General features: G+C 40.5%; 1 protein-coding gene across 11 annotated transcripts in view; it reads left to right on the plus strand.

The window, feature by feature from the left end:
* The window catches only part of Dtnb (dystrobrevin beta), a 304,013-nt gene that overhangs the window by 27,802 nt on the left and 248,740 nt on the right, over window positions 1-27,471 (plus strand). For all 11 annotated transcript variants that reach the window (XM_008848488.1, XM_008848520.2, XM_008848500.2 and 8 more), the window contains exons 3-4: window positions 8,181-8,261; window positions 14,685-14,898. In XM_008848488.1, coding sequence (XP_008846710.1) covers window positions 8,181-8,261; window positions 14,685-14,898 — 295 coding nt within the window. The remainder of the gene's footprint in view (window positions 1-8,180; window positions 8,262-14,684; window positions 14,899-27,471) is intronic.

Here is a 27,471-nt window from a genome sequence, read left to right on the forward strand (position 1 = left end):
CTTGGAAGCATGGAGGAAATGTTTCCTCTGTGTTGACCCTCCTCTTTTCAGACTGGACACTGGTTCAAGTCCATCTTCTGGGGTCTTCATGGCCTCCCTGAACAAGAGGACAGGTGACTCTCCAAAGTTACAGGATATTTCAAGAGATGCGCCATAGCCCTTGGAACTTGTTTGACCTTGGAGGGCCAGGAACAAAAATTTGTCCCTTTAAGTCTCTCTGATCAGATTAATACAGGCCTTAGAGTCTGGCTGTTAAACATCCAACAAGGTTAGTTACACCAGTCTGGTACTTTTAATTACCATGTGCTATGTAGATAGAGCTTGGGCAACATCCTTAAATAAACCTTGACTAGACATCCTTAGACCAGTTGACTAAGCTGCAACTTTAGAAATTTTAAGGTTTTCTACACATTATCCTTGTCTCATCCTTGTTATATTGTAACAACCATACACAGACCTTCATCACCTGCCCATCTAAAGGTCCCTGGTTCAATCCCGGGTTTCGGCACCATCTGATAGGTGAAAAGTTGGCGGAGAACGAGCTAGTGGATGATGAGGCACCGAGGCACAGATAAAACTCCATCAAAATAGGGTTTATTAGCAAAGGAACACATGGGACAGATTCCCTTTCGGGCAGGGAAAAGTCTGCCCAGGTCTTGAGCTGGGGTCTTTTAAAAGGGAGGCTTCTGCTTCCTGCAGAAGGCAGGAAGATGTATTTTTTTTTTTTAAAGTTGGGTGTTGGGGGGAAGTGAGAGAGCCGCACTGTTAAAACCTGTCCTCTTTGGAGATCAAAGGGGAAGCCTGCTGTGTTGGCCAAACAGTGGAGAAAAGTCTGCTTAGCTTGACTTCAAAGACCAAGTTGCTTTATCAGCTAGGTTCCCTTTTCTCAGGAGCATGAGAAGTCCTTGGGATCCTGTTGGTGAGGGGGCAGGGCTATCTGAACCTTAACAGAAGTGTTACATGGAATACTTGTAACTTTAAGTCTTACCTACTGTTTAGAATTCTTTTAAAAATTTTTATTTAATTTGTATGAATATGGGGCTGGAGAGATGGCTCAGTGGTTAAGAACAATGGCTGTTCTTGCAGAAGACCTGGGTTTTGAATCCCAGCAGCCACATGGCAGCTAACAGCTGTCCATAACTCCAATTCCAGGGGATCTGACAGCCTCTTCTGTTTTCTGTGGGCATTGCACGACACGGATGCACTTACCACATGCAGGCATAACACTCATACACATAAAAATAAATATAAATAAAATATATTTAATTTGTACGAATATTTTGCTTGTATGTATGTGAGTGCACCTGTACGTGCAGTGCCCGCCAGTGGGAGAGGATAACATTGCAACTGGAGTTATGGACGGTTCTTGGAACTGGAGTTATGTGGATGCTTTGATCTGAACCTGGGTTAACTGGCCAGTGCTCTTAACCACTGAGCCATTTCTCTAGCCCCTGTTTAGAATTCTTGCTGTAAGTGTTGTTACCATAAGCTTTCTGGTGTGATAAGTAGTTAATGATTAATATATTATATAAATTACCTTCTACTAGATGTCAGTCCTGAGAGAAAGAGAACTAAGCGTTGGAACAATAAAGCTATTGAAAAAAACCAAAGAAAAAGAACTGTACTATCCAGTTTAAAAATCTTCTGTTAAAAATTATATAAAAATGAAAACAAAACATGGCCCAGAGGAATTGGGTGGTTTCCAGTATTTTTTTTTTTTTTTGAGACTATGTTTCTGTGTGACTTTGACCATGTGATACTGACAACCTTACTCACACTTGCTGGGTCTCAAATCCTTTTGCCATGATACAGGGTTATTAGTCTGGATCAGTCATTGTGAAACTTTTAAAAAGCATTTTATTCTTTTTCAAATTAAACTATAAGGGCTGTTAACATAAGAGTTTTACTACAAAGCTGGGTGTGCAGGTACATGCCTGTCATCCTGGTGCAAGGAGTTGAGGCATAAAGATCATGAGTTCAAGGACAGCCTGGGCTGCATAGTGAGACCCTACTTTAAAAATAAAAGGAAAATTGGTGCTGCAAGGTTGAATCAGGAAAGGGGAGGCAGAAACTTAGCCTAAGATAGCCCCTGCTGTACTTGAATTCTAGAATTCTGCCTGTTTCAGTATGACAATTAGCAGATGAAGTTTCAGAAGATCTTTTCAACTCAGCATATTTTCAATCTGTAGCGATCTAGTCAGTGGAGGCTCAGTTCAGAAGTATAGGCTTGATGACTGTTAGATTAGTTGAAAAGAAATTTTTGTATCAGCTGGGAAATAACTGGATTGCTAGTTATCTAAGCAGGTACTTCCCACTGTCTCACTTTCTACCTCCAAACAAACCATGAAACAAAATTGAGTTTTATCTCATATGTGGAGTTGTACACTCTGCTTCTCCTGTTCCCCTCCTGTCTTCTCTCTTCAGGTCTCATCCAGGCTGGCCTTGAACTCACCATCCCCTTGCCTCAGGATTACAGATGTGCCCATATGGCAGGCTCCATAACTGAGTCTTGAATCTGTTCTTCAGAGTAGATTCTTCAGGCTCTACAGTTAGAATGTCTGGTTTGGATCTTGGCTCTCACATGTACTGACCATATAACCTTAGGCAAGCTTGTTTGTTTCTTTTTTCCTTTTTATTTTTTAAAAAATATTTTATTTATTATTTTTATTTATGTATACGAGTGTTATACCTGCATGTATATAAGTGCACCCATGTCCTGCAATGCCAGAGGAGGACAGAAGAAGCTGTTGGATCCCCTGGAATTGGAGTTACAGACAGTTGTTAGCTACCATGTGGGTGCTGGGACTCGAACCCAGGTCTTCTGCAAGAACAGTCTGTGTTCTTAATTGCTGAGCCATCTCTCCAGTCCCTCTTTTTTCCTTTTTAAAGGGAAACAAGCAGAGGTTTCAATTCTAATATCTGACAAAATACACTTCAAAGTAAAACTAATCAGAAGAGATAAGGAGGGACACTTCATTCTGATCAAAGCAGCAGTTAACTGAGAAGATACTACAATCCTTAACATATATGCACCAAACTCTGGTGCACCCAAATTCATAAAAACATTACTATAGGACTTTAAGACACAGATTAACCCCAACTCAGTAATAGTAGGAGACTTCAATACCCCACTGTCTCCATTAGACAGGTCAACTGGACAAAGAATAAAGAGAGAGACATCTGAATTAAATGATACCATACATCAAATGGACCTAACAGATGTCTTTCAAATATTCCACCCAAGCACTGTGGGTCTCTCCCCTCGTAGGCCATTGGCCACCCACAAGAACAAAGGGAGCAGAAGCGATGAACTGGGATCAGGACAGCCAGTGAGCACGAAGGAAAAGGCCTTCCAGGGAGTCAGATTCATTGATACAGCTCCGTTTATTCAGTGGGGGTCAGGGAAAAATATAGTGTGGAGGCAGCAGCCAAAGCTTCAGCTGATAGGTGCTCATAGTATGCTTTATTTACATGTGGTAGGGTGATCCTGTCATCTGGCTATAGGGAAATACCTAATTATCATATAGAAAAAACCTGGGGGCAGTTATATTGCAGGTAACTATGCCAAAGGTCATGTTCCAAATAAGGTCAGGCATCCATGCTTGGAGGTACTTTCCGGGTAAGTAAGGCAGAGAACAGGAGGCCCCTGCTAAGAAAGGAATCAACCTTAACAACAAAGAATACAGCACCAAAGAATACACTTTGTACTCAGTACCCCGTGGAAAGTTTTCAAAAACTGACTACATACTAGGCCACAAAACAATCCTCAGCAAATACAAAAAAAAAAAATAATAATAATTCCATGCATTCTATTGACCACAGTGCAATAAGCTCAAAATCAACACTGGACAAAGCCCCAGGAACTACACGAACTTGTGGTGATTGAACGACACACTCCTAAATAATGAGTGGGTCAAGGAGAAATTAAGAAAAAAAAAGAATTCCTGGAATTCAACGAAAAGGACAATACAACACAACACAACCTCTGGGACACTTTAAAAGCAGTCCTAAGAAGGAAGTTTATAGCTTTAAGTGCCTACATTAAAAAATTAGAAAGTGCCCAAATAAATGACCTCACACTGCAACTTAAGACCCTGGAAAGGCAAGAAGAAATGAAACCCAAACCCAGCAGAAGAGAAGAAATAACAAAAATCAGAGCAGAAATTAATGAAATAGAAACAAAGAAAAAAATTCAAAGAATCAATGAATCTAAGAGCTGGTTCTTTGAAAAGCTAAACAAGATAGACAGACCCTTAGCCCAGTTAACCAAAGAAAGAAAGAGCAAATCCAAATCAACAAAATCAGAGATGAAAAGGGAATCTCAATCAAAATCTCCATAACATACTTAACAGAATTAGAAAAAAAAAATCCTTAAATTTATATGGAAGCACAAAAGACCCCGGATAGCCAAAGCAACCCTGAGCACAAAGAGCAATGCTGGAGGGATTACTATGCCAGATCTCAAAGTATACTACAGAGCTATAGTCTTATAAAACAGCGTAGTACTGGTGCAAAAATAGACACATAGATCAATGGAACATTATTGAAGATCCAAACCTGAGTACATGCAATTTCAGCCACCTGATATTTGACAAAGGTACCAAAAACACACAGTGGAGGAAATGCAGCATCTTCAACAAATGGTGCGGGCAAAACGGGATCTCCACCTGTAGAAGAATGAAACTAGATCCTTATCTTTCGGCTTGCACAAAGGTCAACTCCAAATGGATCAAAGACCTCAGTGAGAAACAGGAAACCCTGAAACTATTAGAAGAAAAAATCTTCACCAGTGACACATATGACAGGGGTTTAACATTCAGAATATATAAAGAACTCAAAAAACAAAGAATCAAGAAGCCAAAAGACCCAATTAAAAGATGGGCTAAAGATCTAAACTGAGTGGTCTCAAATGAAGAAATAAAAGATGACTAAGAAATATCTCAAAATGTGTTCAATATCATTAGTAATTAGGGAAATGCAAATTAAAACCACCCTAAGGTATCACCTTACCCCAATTAGACTGTCTTGGATCAAGAACAAATGATACCAAATGCTGGCGAGAAAGGGGAACGCTTATTCACTGCTGGTGGGATTGCAAACTCATGCAACCTCTATGGACAACTGGAGAACTCTTAAACTTTCCGTTTAATGAGTCAAAATTTTGCTTCAAATCTCATAAAGGCAGAGTAGATGAAATAAGACACTCATCAGGGGCCAAAGCTATCTAAATTGACTCTAAAATTCAAGGATACTTATTTTTCTAAAAAAAATATTTATTATTTTTATTTTTATGTGTATGAGTGTATTCTCTGATGTGTGTAAGTGGACCTGTGCCAATAATGCCCAAGGAGGTCAGAAGAGAGCATCAAAATCCCCCGAAACTGGATTTATGGACAGTTGTTGGCCACCATGTGGGTGCTGGGAATCTAACCTGGGTCCTCTGCAAGAGCAGTCAGTGCTCTTAACCACTGAGCCATCTCTCCAGCCCCTCCCGGTATCCACAGCTGGCCTGGAACTTGCTATGTAGACCAAGGCTGGCCTCAGTTTCACAGAGCTCTGCCTGCCTATGTCTCTCAAGTGCTGGGATTAAAAGCATGTACCACTATGCTCGGCTCTAGCAGATTTTGAAATAACAAAGTTTGATATAGATAGACTTAGGTACTTTTCAGCTTTGTTCTAGTTGATATGACTGTATATTACCATAACTTTATCTTTTTTGTACATTTTGTACTTACAATAGAATTCAGTGCTAACTTCTCAGCTCTGCTTCCCTACCACTGATGTTTCATTGGGAAGACTGAGAGGCCTTGAGTCATGTGAAATATCACATGAAATCTTACATACGTGCTTGGCAGTTGTACTGCTTCCTGTGTGATGAACTCAGATCCTCTGCCCATGAACCTCTCTTGGTGGCCTGTATGTCTGAACTTTCTCATAACTTGGTGTTTCAGTTCAAAGGGCTGTCATCCTGAAGGAGAGGGGTCAGAAGCAAGCTGTATTGCCTTTTGTCTCCCACCCAGAAGTCATACACTGTAACCTCTGCTGAATTGTAATCTGTTAGGCAGTCACAATGTCCTGTTCAAATTTCAGTGACGGGAAATAAGTTTTTACTTTTAAAAAGATTTTTTTATAATCTTCAAAATTATGTATATATGTTTGTGTATATGCACATGAGTGCAGATGCCTGAGGAAGCCAGAAGCATTAGCTTCCCTAGGAGCTGGAGTTACAGGCAGTTGTGAGCTGCCCAATGTGGCTGCTGGAAATTGAACTCAGGTCCTCTAGAATTGCTATGTGTTCTTAACCACTATACTATCTCTCCAGTCCTAATTTTTCTTTTTAAATATTTTTTATTTATTATTTGTATTTTATGCATGTGTATGTGTATTGCCTGTATATATGTAAGTGCACTGGTGTTGTGCAATGCCCATGGAGGACAAAAGGCTGTTGAATCCTCTGGAACTGGACAGACAATTGTTAGCTGCCGTGTGGGTGCTGGGATTTGAACTCCGGTTTTCTGTAAGAACAGCTAGTGCTCTTAACTGCTGAGCCATCTCTTCAGCCCCTCCAGTTCTGAGTTTTTGCTTCTTCATAGATATAGTCAACCATAGTATCTCATGCTTGTAATCCCAACATTCAGGAGGTTGAAGCAAGGAAATTCAGAAGTTTAAGGCCAGGCTGGGCTACATAGTAAGCTCAAGGCCAAATCTACTTAATTGAAACTCTGTTGGAAAAAAACAAGATCTGGGGATGAAGCACTCTGCCTCCCGAGTGCTGGGGTTAAAGGCATGTGCCACCATGCCCGGCTAAAATTTTTTTTTTAGCTGGGCAGAGGCAGGCGGATCTCTGTGAGTTCAAGGCCAGCCTGGTCTACATAGTGAGTTCCAGGACAGCTGGGGCTACAGGGAGACCCTGTCTCAAAAAGACCAAAAAAAAAAGAAAAGTACAGTCTGCTATGGACCAGGAAGGAGACCTTAGAGATTAGCTGGTCTAGCTCCCTCTGCCCATGAGGACACTGACTAAGAAAGAGGCATGCATCATAGCCATAGACAAGTTATGTTGCATAGATAGACTGGCGCCAGACCCCCCACCCCAACCCCCAGGTCCGGAATGGGTTTCACTGTGGAGCCCGACTGGCCTTGAGCTTGCAGCAGTCCTTCTTCCTTAGTTGCACTATGCCTGGCTTGGAGTTTACCTTTCTTGACTCTAGACTCACTTCTTTTTTACTTTATACTGTGCTGTCCTTTGCTAATCATGTAGTTCATTGACCGAGACATGAAGGTTCCTCCTTTTGGAGTTTTCTGTCCTAGCAGCAGAAGGGATGATACAGGTAAAACTGTCGGCCAAGTTTGGCATGTAATGGGCAGGCAGGAAGTGTTTCTTAATCCTTTTTTCCCTCCATTTTTTTTTTTAACAAAATTTTTATTTTTATTTTTTATTTTTATTTTATTTGTATGAGTGTATTGCCTGCATGTATGTGAGTGCACCCATGTTGTGCAATGCCATGGAGGTCAGAAGAAGGCTTCAGATTCCCCTGGAACTGCAGTTAAGGACGTTTTTTAGCCACCATGTGGATGCTGGGAATTGAACCCAGGTCCTCTGCAAGAGCAGTCAGTGCTTTTAACCGTTGAGCCATTTCTCTAGCCCCTTTCCCTCCATTTTTATTGGAACACTTTTTAGCTGTTGAACACTGTGGCAATACAGTGGAACTATAGTATACTTGAATCCAGCTCAACACTTTCATTTACAATTGTTAGAAATAAAATCCAAGGCCCCAGGACCTCATCAATATTGCACACAGAAAACAAGGATACAGCAAAGAAAATAAGGACAAAGTGAAAGTAACTGGGCAAGGCAGGTTTTACTTTTGCAAAAGGGTGCTTTATGTGTTCAGTAAGATCCAGCAAGTACACATAGGATCCAGAAGTTTGGGGGGTTTTATCCCTGATGAAAGAGAGCTGTGTCTTCCCCATTAGCTGGGTTCCAACTTCGTAGTCTTTCCCTGTTGGCTAGTTTAAAAGAGCCATCAGGCTCAGGAATGCATCAGGGCCTTTCCTTAAACAAGTCTTAAAAGATGTGATGTGATTAAAAGATTAGAATTCCTTGTCATAAATCAACTTCATGTTTTACAGGGTTTGAAAGAAAAGACGAATATCTAATATTTCTTATACCCTTTTCTTAGGTGCTCAGAATTTTGATGTTATACGACTGTCAACTTACCGAACAGCTTGCAAATTACGTTTTGTACAGAAACGATGTAATCGTAAGTCATTTCTTGTTTTGGGGGGAGCAGATAGGGCTCTCAGTATTGTGAAATAATTTTAATAGTTTTTAGGTGTGCCATAAAGTTATCTTGTTTGTTTTAAAGATTTATCAGAATATAAGCTTTGTAATGGAATGAATTTGCATTTCAGTTCTGTATCCTTTAAAATAAATTAACAAAATCAATATTACAAGCAATATTACTAGTAATTACTTTTAAAATTTTTTATTATGTCTTTATTTTATGTGTGTGTATGTATGTGTGTGTGCCATAGCACACATGAAGGGCAGAGGATATCCAGGAATCAGTTCTCTCCTACCACATGGGTTCCTGGAACTTAGGTCCTCAGGCTTGGCGCATTGCCTTTATTCTCTGAGCCAACTCACCAGCTCCAGTTGCTAGTAGCTGTAATTAGTTATAAGGTTTGAGGTGGCATATTAATGTTCTTTAAGTGGAGAATTGACTTTTTTCCTTATTGCTAATACTGATCCAATGCTTTGTCCAAAATTAATTTAGTTATTAGCTTCTCAGGTAAAGAAAGACCTTCATGTTTTGATACAGGGTTAGTAAAAATTCATTTTTCTGATTAAGCTTAGTCTAGAATAAATCACCCTCTTTTAATAAATAATTGCTATCATGTAGATTAGAAAATAAAATGTGTAAATATATGTATGTACCCATAAATGTTCTCTTAATTTCTATGAAGATGAATTGTTTCAGAATTGCTGTACTTTTCTGGTGAGTGCATGTATTAATAAAATGCATTTTATATAATGGAAAGAACATCAACATAATTGAAAAACCTGTTTTAAATGACTTAGTTTTGAGCTGGGCATGGTTGCTTATACCTTTTTATCCTAGCACGTGGGAGATGGAGGCAGGTAGATCTCTGTGAGTTTCAGGCCAGCCTGGTCTACACTGTTCTAGGCCAGCTAGGGCTGCATAGTGAGACCCTGTCTCAGAAAAAGAAAAAAGGAAAAGAAAACAAGGCTTAGTTTTGCTAATAACTCATGTACTTATTATAAACAGGTGACTTGGGTAGGCTACTTTACATCTGATAGCTTTGTCAGACAGTAAGACTTATGAATCCTGCAATTCTCTCTAGAGTTTATCATACCATCTTAGATGGAAGCCAAATTTCTTTTTGTTGTGATTTCCCAAAGCAGTGTTTTTCATATTATGGATGATGACCTATTACTGCTTCATTAAGTCATTTTGGTGGGCTGTAGCCATAGTATAAAGTGTTCATTACAAACAAAGATTAGAGAAAAGGAAACTCTCAAGAGTGTGTAGCTTAGGTGGTAAAAAAGTGTTTTGTGAAACTTTAAAAAATTATTTATTATTTTTTAACATTTTATTTATTATTTATTTATTTTTATGTGTATGCGTGTATTGCCTGCATGTAGGTAAGTGCACCTGTGTTGTGCAGTGCCTGAGGAGGACAGAAGAGGTTATTGGATCCCCTGGAACTGGAGTTATGGACAGTTGTTAGTTGCCATGTGGGTGCTGGGATGCCAATTAAAAAAAAATATTTATTTATTTTTATGTGTATGCGTGTATTGCCTGCATGTAGGTAAGTGCACCTGTGTTGTGCAGTGCCTGAGGAGGACAGAAGAGGTTATTGGATCCCCTGGAACTGGAGTCACGGACAGTTGTTAGCTGCCATGTGGGTGCTGGGATTTGAACTCTGGTCTTCTGCAAGAACAGCCAGTGTACTTAACTACTGAGCCATCTCTCTAGCCCCTTATTTATTATTTTTATTTTATGTGTATGGGTGTTTTGCCTGCATGTATATAAGTACACCGATGTTTTGCAATGCCTGCAAAAATTAGAAGAGAATGTCAGATCCCCTGGAACTGGAATTACAGAAGGTTGTTAGCTGCCTTGTGCGTAATAGGAACCAAACTTGGGTCTTCTGCGAGATTAGCCAGTGCTCTAAACATGCTGAGCCATCTCTCTAGCCCCTTTTGTGAAGCTTTCTGATTTCTAATTATGTGTGTGCACTCACATGTTTGTGTATGCGCACCTGTGCCAGAGAGGGAGAGGGAAATTAAATATATATGACCAAAATGTTTGAAAACCACTCTTTTAGAAGAACTGCCTGAACATTTTTGTAACTTTTCCCATAATTATTCTTGGTTAAGTGCGTTCTCTGTGTAGAGTGTTGAGAGCCTGAACTAGGCAGTAGTGTTAGTAATTAATGTTCTAATGTTTTTATTTTTTCTTCCTTTCCTATGTGTTGTACAATCTGCGGTGAATTTTTCTGTGTGGATATATAGCATAAATGGAAGTTAACCTTCAGTTTGGTCCATTTGGTTTGTTTTTCTTTTGCTGTGATAAAGGGTTTATTTCAGCTTATACTTCAGCTCACAGTCCATTGTTGAGAGAAGTTAGGACAGGAACTCAAGCAGGATAGGAACTTGAAGCAGAAACCAAAGAGGAACGCTGCTCGCTGGACTGCGCTCTGGCTCTTGCTCAGCTAGTTTTCTTTTCTTACTTACTTTTTTATTTTATTTTATGTGTATGAGTGTTATGCCTGCATGTAAGTGTACCTGTGTCCTACAATACTCGCAGAGGTCAGAAGAGGGCGTCGGACCCCTAGAACTGGAGTTATGGACAGCTCTTAGCTGCCTTGTGGGTGCTGTGATCATACCCGGGTCTTCTGCAAGAACAGCTAGTGCTCTTAACCACTGAGCCATCTCTCCAGCCCCCTCAGCTAGCTTTCTTATACAGCTTAGGCCTACCTACCTAGGGATGATGCTGTCCACAGTGAACTGGGCCTTCCCACATCAATCATCAGTCAAAACAATCTCTCACAGACCTGGCCATAGGGCAATCTGATTGAGGAAGTTCTTCAGTTGAGGTTCTGTCTTCCCAGGTGACTCTGAGTTCTGTCAAGTGGACAATACAAACCGAGTCCATTGTTCTGGCATCGTTTATTGAAAAGACATTCTTTTTCTTGACTGCCAGAGATTGTCTCATGTTCATTAGTAGACAAGTTCAAGATGGTTCAAAGTGGTGTTCATGTCTGTCATGTCTGAGAAGATTAGTTGACAGTGTTTCTGTGTTCTGTGGATCTGTCTATCCTTGTATAATACCATACTGTTCTGATAACTATCATTATAGCTTTATAATAAATCTTGACGTTAGGAAAACAAGTTCTCCTATTTTACTGTTTTTCTTTTTAAGCTTCTCTGAGGCATTCATAGCCCTTTAAATCTAGTTTCCTTTTAATTTTAAAATCTGCTTGTTAATTCCTATTAGAAACAAAGTTTTTAAAATTTATTTTTTGTGCATTTCATGTAATAGATCTTAATCAAATTTAGAGCCCTTCCCCCATCTCCCTCCCCCTGTAGCTCCCCCTCAAATTTCATGCATTCTGTCATATATGCTAAGTCTATCTGGTCAAGCATTTGTACCCAGATAATCCCCCTTTTTCAAGTTAATCACTGTAATCTAGTTAAGCTGTCTAGATTCACTCACTTAAAAAAGATTTGCTCTCCTTCACCCCACAGTAATCAGTTGCCAATAGTTCCTCAGCTAGGGTTGGGACCTCCTGCCTATTTCCCCCATTCTATGCTGGGTTGTTGTCTGATTGAATTTGGCATGGGTCTTGTGCATGCTGTCACCATTATTGCAAGTTCATATGAGCAAGTTCCCAGATGCTTGAAAACCTCTGTTTCCTTATGTTCATGCACCAACCCTGGCTCTTAAAATCTTTCCACACCCTCTTCTGCAGTGGTCCCTGAGCTGTGGGTGGGTGAGGTTTAATTTACGAGTCCTATCCAGGGACACACATTTTATAGTCTCTTATTCTCTAAAACTTAGCCAGTCGTATAGTCTTTTGTGTGCATCATACACTGTATGGGAAGCTTTACTGTTGAAAGTTGAGGGATGTATTAGTATTCTGTCTTCCCTCTCTTCTGCTATTTTCCATGAGCTTTAGATGTAGAGATTCTACTGTAGATGTGTCATGTAGGGCAGGACATCTCTGCGACGTATATTCTCTGTGTGCGACCAGTTGTGGAACACGGTAATAGCTTCCATCTGTTTCAAAAAGAAGCTTCTTCGATGAGTGGTATATGGTATACTTGTCTGTAAATACAAGGATCCATATTTAGCATACAGTAAGAAATTTCATTTGTCTAGAGATTTGACAGAGATAGGGTTTTCTCTAGGATCTATGGCTTCTTTAGCCAAGTGCATTTGGTTATATTTACAGTGCCGCCCATGAGTTTCCATGGAGAGGGATTAAAATCCAATTAGATAGCTGTTGATTACCCCATAGATAAAAGTGCCACTACCGCACAAATAGAGATAGTTTTCTGTGCTGGTTGTTGTGGTTATTAGGCTTTACAGCTAGGTTGGACCATTGATTGATTTTTCTCCCTTAACATAAAATCCTCTAGAACTATGAGAGCTACTCTTCAGGGAGAAGGCTTCTAGGTCAGTTCCAGTTCCATTGCTCCAAGTCCTGTGTTTGAAATATGTCCTGTCTTCAGCATAGAGTCTTATCTTCAAGTTCTGGGAGGTAATCAAGGGCTCTGGCAATAGCCTGTGTTATTTGGGGAGTCACTTAGACTACCCTGAACAACAACTTACTTGATGGGAAGTTTCTCCTCTCTGGCACTGTTTCTTGTTATGTAGCCTTCAGGTATATACATGCATTCATTTCAGATATTGTATGTGTATTTTTCAGATGTGTGCCATCATGCCTGACTGCATGTTAGAGTTTTACTTAATGTTATTGTATTTCTTTTTAGGATCTTAGAGAGTAAATTTTGCTATGTAAATATTGCTGAAGTTGTTAGACCAACCATAAAATAAGACAGTTCAGGCCTAGAGACATGGCTTGGTGGTTAAGAACACTATTTAAAATTTTTTATTTATTATTTTTGTTTTATGTGTATGAGTGTATTGCCTCCATGTATGTGAGTGCACCTGTGTTGTGCATTGCCGCAGAGGTCAGAAGAGAGCTTCGGATTCCCCTGGAACTGGAGTTAAGGACGGTTCGTAGCTGCCATGTGGGTGCTGGGAATTGAACCTGGGTCCTCTGCAAGAACAGTCAGTGCTCCTAACCACTGAGCCATCTCTCCAGCCCGGTTAAGAGCACTTTTGGTGTTCAATCAGGAAGACCAGAGTTCGAATCCCAGTACTTATAATGTTGGGTGGCTCACAAATGCTGTATCACCAGCTCTGAGGGATTCTTCCTGGACTTTGAAGGCATTGCACATACATGTGCACATGCACTTATATTCACACACATGAATAATATAAATCTTTTAAATCTTTTTAAAAAGGTGATTCAGGATGATATAACAAATTGAAGAAAGTGCTAAAAGTTGGGCTGGTGAGTTTCTGCCAAGCCTGATGGCCTGTGTTCAGTCCTTGGAATCCACATGCTGTAGAGAACCAACTCCTGAAAGCTGTCTTCTGACTTCTACACATGTGCTGTGGCATTAGCACACCCACTTATATAAATTTTCATAAACCCCTCCCCTCACAAAATAAAGTAATAAGTGTTTTTAAAGCTGAGCATTCTTTTTTTTGAGACAGTCTCCCTATAGCCCCAGCTGGCCCAGAACTCACTATGTAGATTAGGATGGCCTTGGACTCACAGAGATCTGCCTCCTCTGCCTCCAAAGTGCTGAGACTAAAGATGTGCACCACCATGCCTGGCTAAGCTGAGCATTTTTTTTTCTTTTTTTTTTTTTTTTTTTTGGGTCTTTTTGAGACAGGGTCTCCTGTAGTCCCAGCTGACCTGGAACTCACTATGTAGACTAGGCTAGCCTTCAACTCAGAGATCCGCCTGCCTCTGCCTCCCAAGTGCTGGAATCAAAGGTGTGCGCCACCACACCCAGCTTTAAGCTGAGCATTTTTATGAGTGATTTTAGAGTCCCCCCTTTCATAGAATCACCTGATAGGCACAAGGGTCACTTTACAGAGGCTGAAATGCCTGTTACTTGAATGAAGTCACAGGTTGTCAGCCCTGTTCTGTGGTGGCTCTTTGATGTCTTCTGGAATGAATGTTTTCTATTCTGCCTTGGAATGGATTTCTCTGTGTAGGCTAAAGAGTTTCTGTATGTTAAAAAAATTTTTTTTAATTATTTTTAATTATTATGTGCATGAGTGTTTTACCTGAATGAATGTAAGTGCACTGTTGTGTGCAGTGCTCATGGAAGCCAGAAGATGTTGGATTCCCTGGATATGCAGTTACAGACATTGTTAGCTGCTTTGTGGATACTGGGAACTGAGCCCAGCTCCTCTGAAAGAGCAGCCAGTGCTCTTAACCACTGAGCCATCCTACAGCCCTGAGCTTTTATACTTTAAACTTAAAAAACTAATTGATCAATTTAAATACCCAGTTGTAAAGGCAGTATAATACTTTAAAACTGTTAACAATCTATTTTCTCTGGATTTTAGTTCATCTTGTTGATATCTGGAACATGATTGAAGCCTTCCGAGACAATGGCCTTAATACACTGGACCATACCACCGAGATCAGTGTGTCCCGTCTGGAGACCGTCATCTCATCTATCTACTATCAGTTGAATAAGCGCCTTCCTTCTACTCACCAAATCAGTGTGGACCAGTCCATCAGCCTCCTCCTCAACTTTATGATTGCCGCATACGACAGGCTAGTAGCTCTCATACTCACTTTGTTTAAATGCCCAATCTCCTCATCACCAGCTTAGGGTCAAGGTTGAGGGGAATTTCGGTATTCATCCTTTCTACAGACTGAGCAGTAGTCACTTGCCATCCTGTGGCATGCTCTAAGATAGTTGGAGAATCACCCACTTGAGTCATATTTTTTGATAACACTATAGATACCTAAAATAGAGTTGTTCTTCAGGGAAATACACCTAAGGCTTAGGCATGCTTATGTGGCTTTCCAGTTGATTTTAAGGCTAACCTTTACTTGCTAACACCAAATACCTTTGAACTAAAGTATATTGTTTTTGCTCCATAAATGTCTAAACATCTATTTTAAACTTTTTCCCTTCAGAACAGTGTGAGGTAGACCTTACAACAAGAGAAACTATTTAAATATACCCTAATTAAAATGCAAATGAGTTTCTTTATTTGTATAAATGTAGAATTAAGGTGATAACATAAAAAAACAAAGCAAAAGCAAACAAAACAAATGATGGAAGAGGCTAATGGTTCTGTTCCAGGAACCAAGAGTTCCTGTTTCTTGGCACTACTACTGTACTCACCATTCATTTGGTTTGGATGGATAAATTCTCTTTGCTTCATTTTTTTTCTCTCTGTAGATTTATTTGAATTCATACATTTGTAAAATGCCATTAGTTGCATGTTACAGTAGTGAGGAGTTTGTGAATTAGTGAGAAAAGCACGAATATGTCACCATCAAGTCATAGTTTAAGTATTCACTGGGTTTATGGCATGTTTATAAGCTACTATTAAGTCAGTTTGTGTGTGTGTGTGTGTGTGTGTGTGTTTGGTTTTTTGGGGGGGGCGGTCTTTTTGAGACAGGGTCTCTCTTTAGTCACAACTGGCCTGGAACTTGCTATGGAGACCAGGCTGGCCTTGATCTGCCTACCTCTGCCTTCCAAGTATGGGGATTAAAGGTGCACACCACCACACCTGGCACTAAGTTAGATATTTTACCCATTTATTAAAAATAAAATAATAAAATACAAATTATCTCCATAAAATAACCAGCATTAGAAAACTAGTGAATGGTTGGGTATGGCGATGCACGCCTTTAATCCCAGTACTCAGGAGGCAGAGGCAAGTGGATCTCTGAGTTCCAGGCCAGCCTGGTATGCATAGCAAAAACTTGTCTTAAACAATCAAACAAAAACATTAAAGAAATTTGAATTTTAAAAATGAAAGTGTGGTGTTTTGAATGAAAATGTCCTCCATAGGCTCCAAGTGTTTGGACATTTTGTCCCCAGATGATGATGCTGTTTTGGGAGGTTTTAGAAGGTGTGGCTATCCTGGAGGAAGCACATCACTGGGGGTGGGCTTAGAGAGTTCTTAAGCCTTGCCAGATCTCTGGTCGGTCTCTTGCTTCCTGTGCTTGGTGATGATGTGAGAGTTTCACTTCTGTTGTTCCTGCTCCAGCCACTTCCAGCCACCATGCCTCCCCACCATGATGGAGTATAATTCCCCTGGAACCGTAAGCTCAAATAAACTCTTCCTTCTATAAACTGCTTGGGTCAGTGTTTCTATCACAGCAACAGAAAAGTGACTGATACAAAGAGTATACAATGAACAAAGTCCCAGAATCTTATTGCCATTTAAAACAATGATTAATGAATCCATAGGTAAATTTTTTATTTTCTAAATTCCAGCTCTTTAGACCCAAAACCCTTAGTAAAAATTGCTATTCTTTGGTGAATGAGAAGCATTTTATTATGACCCTGATTTAGTGAATCAGTCAGTTCAAGGGTCATACAACACAAATCAGTTCATAAAGTAATTTTTTTTTTTGTCTTTTTGAGACAGGGTCTCCCTGTAGCCCCAGCTGTCCAGGAGCCCACTATGTAGACCAGGCTGGCCTTGAACTCACAGAGATTCGCCTGCCTCTGCCTCCCAAGTGCTGGGATTAAAAGCATGTACCACCACACCCGGCTCAAAAAATAATTTTTTAAAATTTGTAAATAAAAATTATCTTAATGTCTAAAAAGGTAAATGGGGATTAAAAACTTTTATTCTGGACTGAGGAGATAGCTCAGTCTTTTGGGAAAGTGTTTGTATCACAACTATGAGGACCTAAGTTTACTTTCTAGAAGCTAGCCATTGTGATGCACACTTAGAATCCCAGAGCTGGAGAGGTGGAGACAGGAACATCCCTGAGGATCACTGACCAGCCAGTTAAGCCTAATTTTGTGTTCTAGACCCCTAAGAGATTCTCTCTCCAAAGAGGTAGACAGCGTTCCTGAGAATGTTAACAAAAGATTGTCCTCTGACCTTCACGTGCTCATGTCCACACATGCACATGTATCCTCATGCACATACGTTCCTGCACACACACAAATACTCTTAAAAAAGCACAAGTAAAGACTTTGATTCTGGGAGTCTGGGGAGATGGCTCAGTCAGTGAAGTTCTTGTCATGCCAGCATGGAGACCTGAGTTCAGATTCCTAGCATCCACAGAAACATTCAGGTTTGACAGTATGCCGTCTGTAATCCTGACACTTAAGAGATGGAGAGAAGCAGATCTCTGAAGCTTGCTGGCCAGCCAGCCTACCTGAATTGGTGAACTCCAGGTTGAGTGAGAGACCCTGTCTCAAAACATAAGTTGAAAAAATAAGGTGGAGAGTGATTGAGGATGACACCCAGTGTTGACCTCTGGCCTCCATATGCATGTGTATGTACATACATACACACTTGTGAGCACATATGCACATATACAGGAACATGTATATGCACACGAACATGTACACACTTGTATGTCACACAAACCCCTCAACAAACGAAAAACACAACCTTTTAATTCTATAGTGTTATCAAATATTCTACAGTCAAATCAAAGAAATAAAAAATTATGGTGGTTCAGAGTATTTCCACTGCTATAACAATACCATAAGTTGTGTGATTTATAAACAACACAAACACATTTGTCAAAGTTTTGGAGGCTAGGAAATTCATTTGGGGGATTCTTCAGTGAGAGCCTATTTTCTGGTTCATGGATGATACCTTGCTGTATCTCTACATAGTAGAAAGGTGAGGGCTCTCTCCGGGGGCCCCCCCTATGAGGGCACTAATCTCCCCTTCACCAGAGCTCCATCCTCCACCCTAATCACCTCCAAAGGTCCCACCTTTAATACCTATTACCTTGGCTGTTAAGATGGTATGGTGGTTTAAATGCGAATGCCCCCCATAGGCTCCAAGTATTTGGACATTTTGCCACTGGTTTGTGTTGCTGTTTTGGGTTTTCTTAGAAGGTGTGGCCATGCTGGAGGAAGCATATCACTGGGGGCGGGCTTGGAGAGTTTTTAAGCCATGCCAGATCTCTAGTCTCTCTGTGCTTCCTATGCCTGCTTGATGATGTGAGCCTCTGCTTTGTGCTCCTGGTCTGACCACCTACTACCAACATGCCTCCCTGCTATGATAGACTCGAATTCCCCTGGAACCATAAGTGCAAATAAACTTTTCCTTTTTATAAGTTCCCTTGGTCACAGTGTTTTACCACAGCAACAGGAAAGTGATACAGGTGGACATGTGAATTGTAAGTGGTCAGTGAGGAAGGAAGTGTGAAGGAATAGTAACAGGGAGAATGGGAAAATCATACAGAGGAATGGAAGGCACACAGACATCCTGGGATGTACACAGATGACTAGACCTGTAAAGGAAGAGGAAAAAGAATAGCTAAGAGGCTGGGAAATAAGAGTACTTGCTGTGCAGACGTGAAGATCTGAGTTCAAATTCCCAGCACTAATGTAAAATTCAGGCATGGCTGCATGTGTCTATAACTTCAGTATTGGAGAGGGACTGAGACAGGTGGGCCCTGAAAGCTAGCTGGCCAGCCAGGCAGCCAAAACTGTGACCTTCCCATTGGTTAGCCAAAACTTCAAGTTTCCAATGGTTTCAGTGAGAGACACTGTCTCAAGGCAATAGGTAAGAATGATAGAGAAAGTCATCTGATGTGGTGCAAGCCTTTAATCCCAACACTTGGGAGGGAGAGGCAAGTGGATCGCTGTGAGTTCAAGGCCAGCCTGATCTACAAAGACAAAAAAAAAAAAAAAAATGAGATGAGAAGAGGATGAGCATGGCAGGGATGAGCTAATTTTCAGATCATTGTGCTTAAAACTGGCCATGGGTATCAGAGCACATTGCTGCATCTTTATTGACCTTGAAATCTATATTTTGTTAGAACTATTTAGCTCTTTAGAAATTTAAAATGGTACCAAGCCTTGGTGGTTCAGTGGTAGAAATTTAAAATGGGCTTTCTTGGGGCTGGAAAGATGGTTCAGAGGTTAAAAGCCCTGACTGCTCTTGCAGAGAACCCAGGTTCAATTCCCAGCACCTACATGGTGACTTACAGCTGCCCAACTCCTGTTTCAGGGTGTTCACCATTCTCTTCTGGCCTCTGCAGGCATTGCATACATGAGTGCGCTTACACACATGCAGGCAAAACACTAATTGACATAAAATAAAAAAAATTTTTTGGTCTTTTTGAGACAGGGTCTTCCTGTAGCCCCAGCTGTCCTGGAACTCACTATGTAGACCAGGCTGGCCTTGAACTCACAGAGATCCTCCTGCCTCTGCCTCCTGAGTGCTGGGATTAAAGGTGAGAGCCACTACTCCCGGCAAAATAAAAAAATTTTTTAAATTTTAAATTGGCTCTCTTGTACTGGGATAAAGAATCCGGTTATTCAAATTTTATCAGAACATTTTGTTATTAAATGCTTCAAGTTTTAGCCTTTTTAAAAATATTTTATTTATTATTTTATGTGTATGAATGTATTGCCTGCATGTATGTGAGTGCACCCATGCCATGCTATGCCACAGAGGTCAGAAGAGGGCTTCGGATTCCCCTGGAACTGGAGTTAAGGATGGTTTGTAGCCACCATGTGGGTGCTGGGAATCAAACCCTGGTTATCTGCAAGCAGTCAGTGCTCCTAACTGCAGAGCCATCTCTCCAGCCCCAAGTTTTAGCCTTTTTACCAAATGGCTCATTTATTACTTAGGCTGGGCAGAGTTCCTTTGATATGTAGATTATCTAGAAATTTATTTTAATTGAGTCTTTCATGCTTTGTGTTCATAATTCCTCAAGGTTAAAGATTGAGTGCAAACATTACTTAATCTTAGCTTTCTTCACCTCCAGATTTAGAGTCAGTGGTTTTGTCCAGGTGGTTTTGAGTAGTATAATAGATAATTAAGACCCTCACACAAGTTAGGCCAATTTTGCATTCTGGGGCTTTTACTTACAAACTCACTTTCTGTTTCTAGCCTCTGTTTTAGTTTAGTGTCCTAGTACTGAGAGGCAGACAGGGAAAGTCCATGATTACAGGAGCCTGCAGGGAGACCAGCCCTGTTCCTTGGCTGCATCCAGCTCTGCTGTGTTTGCCCAGTTTGTTTAGTCTTCTGGTATCAGCTACGTCCTTGGGCTGACTTAAAAAAAAAAAAAAAAAAAAAAGCCTGTTATCAGCCACTAAGTCCTTCCCCTTTCAATCATGTGTAGTTGTGGGGGGGTGGGGGGGAAGAGAAGCCAGCTTTTTCCTCAAATGCAAGTGCCTGAGCTTCCTTCCAGATCTGTGCCCTTGGGCCAACTATGTGCAGGGGTTATGTTTTATACAAAGACTATCAGTGTATGTGCCCCTGGAGCACATGCTAGGGTCCTTTATTTCTTACATGACTATATGCTAAATGGTAGGCAGCAGATGGAATAGATATGCAGAGGCAGCCATTAAGTGACTTAGTACCCGTCACCACAAAGCTTTATGTAGCAAATTATGGACTCCTGGATCCTGCTTTCATGAAATGGCCTTTGTGCTTATCAGTTTCTGAATCTAACCCTGAGAATCATTCATAAGTCGTCTTCTCCCACAGTCTCCATATCCAGTCAGTTACCAAGTTCAGTCATTTCTACCTCCTGATTATCTGTCTAGTCTTTGAACCTCTCTGTAGCCCCACCCCCACCCCAGGACCACTCCCAACTTACCGGTAACCTTCTCCTGGGCGGTTGCCATTGCTCCTCTCAGATCTTTTTGCTTATACTTCTTCCCTCCTTCCTTCCTTCATTCCTAGAAGTAATAAACATCTATGTGTCTATTGTCTGACCCCAGAATTTGAACAATGGCAGTAACTTTGATCTATCTCTGACCTCTCTTGCCCCCCGCCCCCAACTGTGCCTTACAGGTGGATGATGTCCTGATTTGCTTTATCATTTCCTTGCTTCTTTGGGTTGTTGGGGGAATAAAGAATTTTTTTAGAAGAGTTATTAGCACCATGGACAGAGGGGCAACAGCATGGACAGACAGAGGGGCAACAGCTCCAAGGAAAGTTCAGGCCCTAGCACCAGGGACAGACAGCAGGGGGAAGAGTGTCTCTGAAGAGAATCAGAGCCCTATGTTCCTGCTTCTCAAAAAGCAGGTCTGTCAAGCCAGGTAGGGTAGCACATGTCTATAATCCCAACATTTAGGAGGTAGATGCAGGAGGATTAGGAATTCAAGATCATCTGCTACAAAGTGAGTTCAAAGCCAGCCAGCCTGGGCTATATGAGACCTTGTCTCAAGCAACACCCTCTCTCCCCCCAAAAAATTAACTTAAAGTTTTTTCACATTTATAGGCATTACCAAAATACTGTTTGGTGAGTTTTGTCAAAAATATTTTTATTGATTTGAGAATTTTATACAATGAATTTTGATCACATTCAGACCCCTTTCCACCCCCCACCCCCCACTTACTACCTTCTTACTACCCTTCATGCTCTCTAGTTTTATGTCTTTCTAATTTTTTTTTTTCCTTTGTTTCTGGTACAGGAGTAGGATCCAGGACCACACACATGCTAGGCAAACGTTCTACCACTGAGCTGTATCCACAGTCTGAGTATTGTTTAGTTTAAATCATTTATTTACCTAAAAATTTTTTTGATACAGGATCTCTTAAAATTAAAAAAACATTTAAATTTTTATTTTTGTGTATATGAATGTTTTGCCTGAATGTATGTTATGTATGTATAAATGTATGTGTGTATGTATGTATACCATGTGCTTGCCTAGGCATGCTGGGGCCAGAATAGGGAATTGGAACCTCTGGATCCAACAGTCAGTTGTGAACTGCCATATGGGTGCTGGGAACTGAACTTGGGTCCTTTGCAAAAGCAGCAAGTGCTATTAAGTGCTGAGCTATCTCTCCAGCCCCTAGTTTTAATTACTTTTGTAAAAAAAGAGTATCATGCATTGCAGTTAGTGATATCCCTTAGGATTATTTTCATTTGAATGTCTTCCTTTCTCTTTATTTCTTAAAGATTGCAGTAGATATTCTTCATTTGCAAAGCCTATTATTAATTTTTAAAGATTTATTAATTTTTATGTATATGAATATTATGCTTGTGTGTATATATGTGTATCATCTGTGTGTAGTGCCAGAAGAGGGCAACGGGTCACCTGGAAGTGGAATTATTAGGCACCATATGGGTCCTGGGAGTCAAACCTGGATCCTCTGAACAGCCAGTTCTCTTGACTGTTGAGCCATCTCTTCAGTCCTTCAAAGTCTATTATTAACTGGTATTAACTTTTACTGGAGAATCGAGGTCTCTAGCTTAAAATTTTTTTATCTCAGTCCCCTGTGCCCCTCCCTCCCCCCCTATATTTTTGAGGTAGGGTCTTCCTGTAGCCTGGGATTAAAGGCATGCTCCACCATGCCCAGCTTTTTTATCTCAGTCTTATATTATGGTTGTATATTTTTGCTTTACATATCTTTATTTTATTTTTTATTTTAATTAATTAATTTTTTGGTCTCTTTGAGACAGGGTCTCCCTGTAGCCCCAGCTGACCTGGAACTCTCTATTGTAGACCAGGCTGGCCTTGAACTCACAGAAATCCACCTGCCTCTGCCTCTTGAGTGCTGGGATCAAAGCTATACACTACCACGCCTGGCTGCTTTATATAGATTTAAAACTTTTAATTTATTTTTTCAATTTTTTATTGAATTTTTGTGGATTTTATTCAATACATTTTAATCATATTTAGACCTCACCTATCTGTATCCCCTATAACCCACTCACAGGATTTCCTGTGTCTGTCTTATATGTTAAAGCCTATAGGTCAAGTTTGTGTACCCAGCTGTCTTTCATGTGAGTTCATCCATTAGAGCCTTTCAGCTTTTCTAGGGTCACTCTCTTAAAGAAGATCAACTTTCCCTTACCCAGCGGTGATCAGTTGCCAATGGTTTTAACATTTTAAGAATGTTATTTCTGTTTTTCTTCTTCTGTTATTTCTTTATATATATATTTATTTATATTAATATTTTGTTTATTTTTATTTTATGTGTATGAGTGTATTGCTTGCATGTATGTGAGTGCACATGTGCATTGCTGCGAAGGTCAGAAGAGGGCTTCGGATTCCCCTGGAACTGGAGTTAAGGACGGTTTGTAGCCACCATGTCGGTGCTGGGAATTGAACACAGGTCCTCTGCAAGAGTAGTCAGTGGTCTTAACTGCTGAGCCATCCCTCCAGCCCTCTTCTATTATTTCTGTTGAGAAGTCAACCAAAGATGTAATATTGTCTCCTTTAGTGGTGATCTGTCAGGTTCCTCTCATAACTGGAGATTTTGTTTGTTTAACTTATGACATAGCTGAGGTGTGACTTTCTTTCTATTTAACCTGCTTATAGTTGATGGCTTGACAAAGTCACCAATGTTTAAATTTTTCATTTTATCTTCATATTTCCCAATTTTCTCACCTTTTATGAATCTTTAAATTCATGTATAGTGTTCCTCCTTATGACCTCCATGTTTTCTCTTACCATCTTTTGTGAATTTGCTGTGTTTCTATCTCTGGGCTTTGTTCTGGAAGCTTTCTTCTGATACATTTTCAGGGTTACTTGTTTTCTGTGGACTAGCGGCTTGCTTACTTTTAAGTCTGTCCGTGTTAATTTTAATGCTTTTCTTTTTAGTTTGAGAATTTACAAGTGGCTGATTTACTGTTGTTTGCTTGTTTTGTTTTTTGTATTTTGAGGTAGGTCTCCCTATAGCCCCAGCTGGACTGGAACTCACTACTATGTAGACCCAGCTGACTGCAAACTCAGAGATCCGCTTGCTTCTGCTCCCTGAATGTTGAAATTAAAGGGGTGTACCACCATGCCCAGTTTACAAGTGATTGATTTTTTGTTTTTTTGTTTTTTGTTTTTTTTTTTGGCTTTTTGAGACAGGGTCTCCCTGTAGCCCCAGCCGTCCTGGAACTCAATATGTAGATTGCAGACCAGGCTGGCCTTGAACTCATGGAGATCCACCTGCCTCTGCCTCCTGAGTACTGGGATTAAAGGCATGTGCCATCATGCCTGACCAAGTGATTGATTTTAAGAGTTAAAAAAAAAATCCATTTCTTTGCTAAATATCTTATTATTGCTCCTTATTTCTTAAATATATAATAAGCCTCTTTTAACATCTGTGCTTAGGTTAATATCTGGTTATTCTAGGACTTTTTGAGCTGCTTGTGTTTTTACTTGCAGTGTTTTACTTCCTATTTGAGTTATTTTTATTTATTGTATGCTAAATGTTACATAGCACAATTTAAAAAAAAATTATCAGTACCAGCCATGAATTGATTAAAATCAACTTGTTTGCTGTTACTAGAAGCCTATTTTTTCCTCTGCTTGCCACTACCACCTTTAGCCTTAGGGCTTTTGATCCTTTAAAATCCCATAGTCGCTGGGTGTGGTGGCTCACGCCTTTAATCCCAGTACTTGGGAAGCAGAGGCAGGCGGATCTTTGTGAGTTCAAGGCTAGCCTGGTCTACATAGTGAGTTCCAGGACAGCTCGGGCTACAAGGAGACCCTGTCTCAAAAAAAAAAAAAAAAAAAAAAATCCCACAGTCACCTACCTGGAATGATTTCTGATGTGTTCACTTCCCTGGGCCTCTAACCTCTCCCATGTTTGGTAACTCATTTGCTTTTGTTGGCATTCAGGGAGATTTAAATTTTTTTTTCTTATCTTTTTTTTTTTCCTTTGAGGAAGGATTGATTAAAATCAACTTGTTTGCCGTTACTAGAAGCCTAGTATTTCTTCAAATGTTCTCTCTGTTATTTTTCCTCTTTTTCTGACTACTGGCATAATGACTTCTAGCTTTTTTGTTACTGTTTCTCACTTCATAGTTCAGTTTCTTTAAATTTACCTAATTTTAGGAGAGTCCATAAATCATGATCGCATTACTGCCTGGGAGGGGAGCTACATAGCTCATTATAGCTCTGCCCAGCTTGGAGAGAGAGAGTTTGGAATTACTTGTTGCTAGCTTAGGAAAGAATCAAAATTCAAAGTATTGTTTCTGTGGAATGTGATAGGTAGAGAATGGGCGGGAGCGAGCGGCTCAGATGGAGAAGGCACGAGCGGATGGATGGATGAGGCACGGAGGCTCAGATGGAATCCTCAGTGGGACACAGATTTATTTCGCACGGGGCACCTTTCCCTCAGGAAGGGAAAGATGTCCAGGAAGGGAAAGATGTCCAGGAAGGGAAAGATGGAAGGGAAGAGAAGGGAAGGGGGAAGGGGGAAGGGAAGGAAGGGAAGGATGTCAGGGAAGGAAAGATGTCCAGGAAAGGAATGTCCACGGGTTGTGAGCTGGGACTTTACATATGGGGGCTTTAGGGTGTGGAATCAGGGAGGGGGAAGCAGGTAGGATTAGGGTGTGGAAGTGTCTTCTTTTTCCTCTTAAGATAAGAGGAACTCTGCTTATCTTTGGAGGTCAGAGGAAAGGCAGGCTGCTTCTCAGCAGAGTTTGTAGGTCCCTGTTGGGGAGGGGGTGGAGCTGCTATTTGGAACCCTAACAGAATGCATACCAATTTTATACTGTTGTTAAGTGAAAAAAATCATTAAGTCAAATCCTTGTGGTTTGGGGGCCATCTGTATATAATTTATGTTGGAGTTATTTGAAAAAGTTCCATATAGTTTGAATTTGGAGTAGCAACCTTTTTATTTTTTTATTATTTATTTATTTATTTATTTTTAGTCTTTTTGAGACAGTCTCCCTGTAGAGTGGGCTCAGTGGTTAAGAGCACTGACTCCTCTTGCCGAAGACCCAGGTTCAATTCCCAGCACATGGCGGCTACAAACCATCCATACCTCCAGTTCCAGGGAAATCCGAAGCCCTCTTCTGACCTCTGTGGGCACTGCACGACATGGGTGCACTTACCTACATGCAGGCAATACACACATACACATAAAATAAAAATGATAAAATTAAAAAAAAAAGATTTCACATTTTCCTCTTAATAGTGAATGTTCAAAACAGAACAGTATAAAACTGTGTGCTTAGAATACACGAAGCCCTGGATTCATTCTTTAACAACTCACACATAGTCAGCAGTCTCTCAGTCTCTGTCTGTCTGTCTGTCTGTCTCTGTCTCTTTCTCTCACTCAGCAGAAACGAACTACTCTGTCTTGGATAAAGAACAATTGTATGTAATCCTTAAATTCTGAGCCTGCTCAACTAGCAGAGTAAGGCATGTACAGTGCTGGAAAAAGGTAATAAAATTAGGTTCCAGTCTTCCTCAGTAGTAGTTTCTATTCATGGCTGTCATTCTTCGTTCTTTGGGCAGCACTAAGATTCAGGACTCTGCATAATATTCACTCTTCCTGCTTTTTCCCAGACATCCTCAAGACAGCTAGAAAGAGCCTAGTAAAACTGGGGTTTTCAGGGCTGGAGAGATGGCTCAGTGGTTAAGAGCACTGACTGCTCTTGCAGAGGACCCGGGTTCGAGTCCCAGCACCCACATGGCGGCTACGAACCATCCTTAACTCCAGTTCCAGGGGAATCCGAAGCCCTCTTCTGACCTCCACAGCATTGCACAACATGGGTACACTCACATACATGCAGGCAATACACTCATACACATAAAATAAAAATAATAAAATATTAAAAGAAAAAAAAACCTGGGGTTTTCCTGGTGAGTAGGAAATTTTCCGTAATAGTCGACTTTTAACTCTCAGGATCTGATTGAAACTGTTAGGACATTTTCAGAAAATGATGGAGAGTGAGCTAGTGGCCTTGATTGTATTAAAACAGTGTATACAAAGGGAGTGCTTGCTGCAAAATAGAAAAGATCGCTGTCCTGCTGACCAGGCGGTGGTCTGGATGTCCTCACCTGTGTGTCCTGATGAGACACTGTATGACATGTCATTTCCAAAACAAGTAAACTGAGTCCCTGCAGCAGAGTCACCTGGGAGCAGAAACAAGTGACCTGAAGCCTCCTCATTTCTTAAGAACTCTGGAGTTTTAGGGGTCCTTTAGAAGTCAGCATTTGTGCTCTCTACCAAACAAAAGTGCCCAATTTGGGGAGAGACAGATATGCAAAGATTTGACAATTAGCTAGTATTTCAGATTTTTGTTGTTCTTTTGTATTTATTTTACAAGGTTGTTTTTTGCTGTTGAAGAAAGGACTGATCAAATACTTTTTCTAAGTATGTTGTTCTGGTTCTCACCTTTGTTTTTATCTGACACTGATGAGGGAGGTAGTAATGAGTTCAGTGCAGCTTCTCTGGTCCATTTGGTACTTCATCTGCAAATTAGTCTGATTAG

Source organism: Nannospalax galili, unplaced genomic scaffold (assembly GCF_000622305.1).
Source record: "Nannospalax galili isolate Female #2095 unplaced genomic scaffold, S.galili_v1.0 scaffold1191, whole genome shotgun sequence".
Taxonomy (NCBI): domain Eukaryota; kingdom Metazoa; phylum Chordata; class Mammalia; order Rodentia; family Spalacidae; genus Nannospalax; species Nannospalax galili.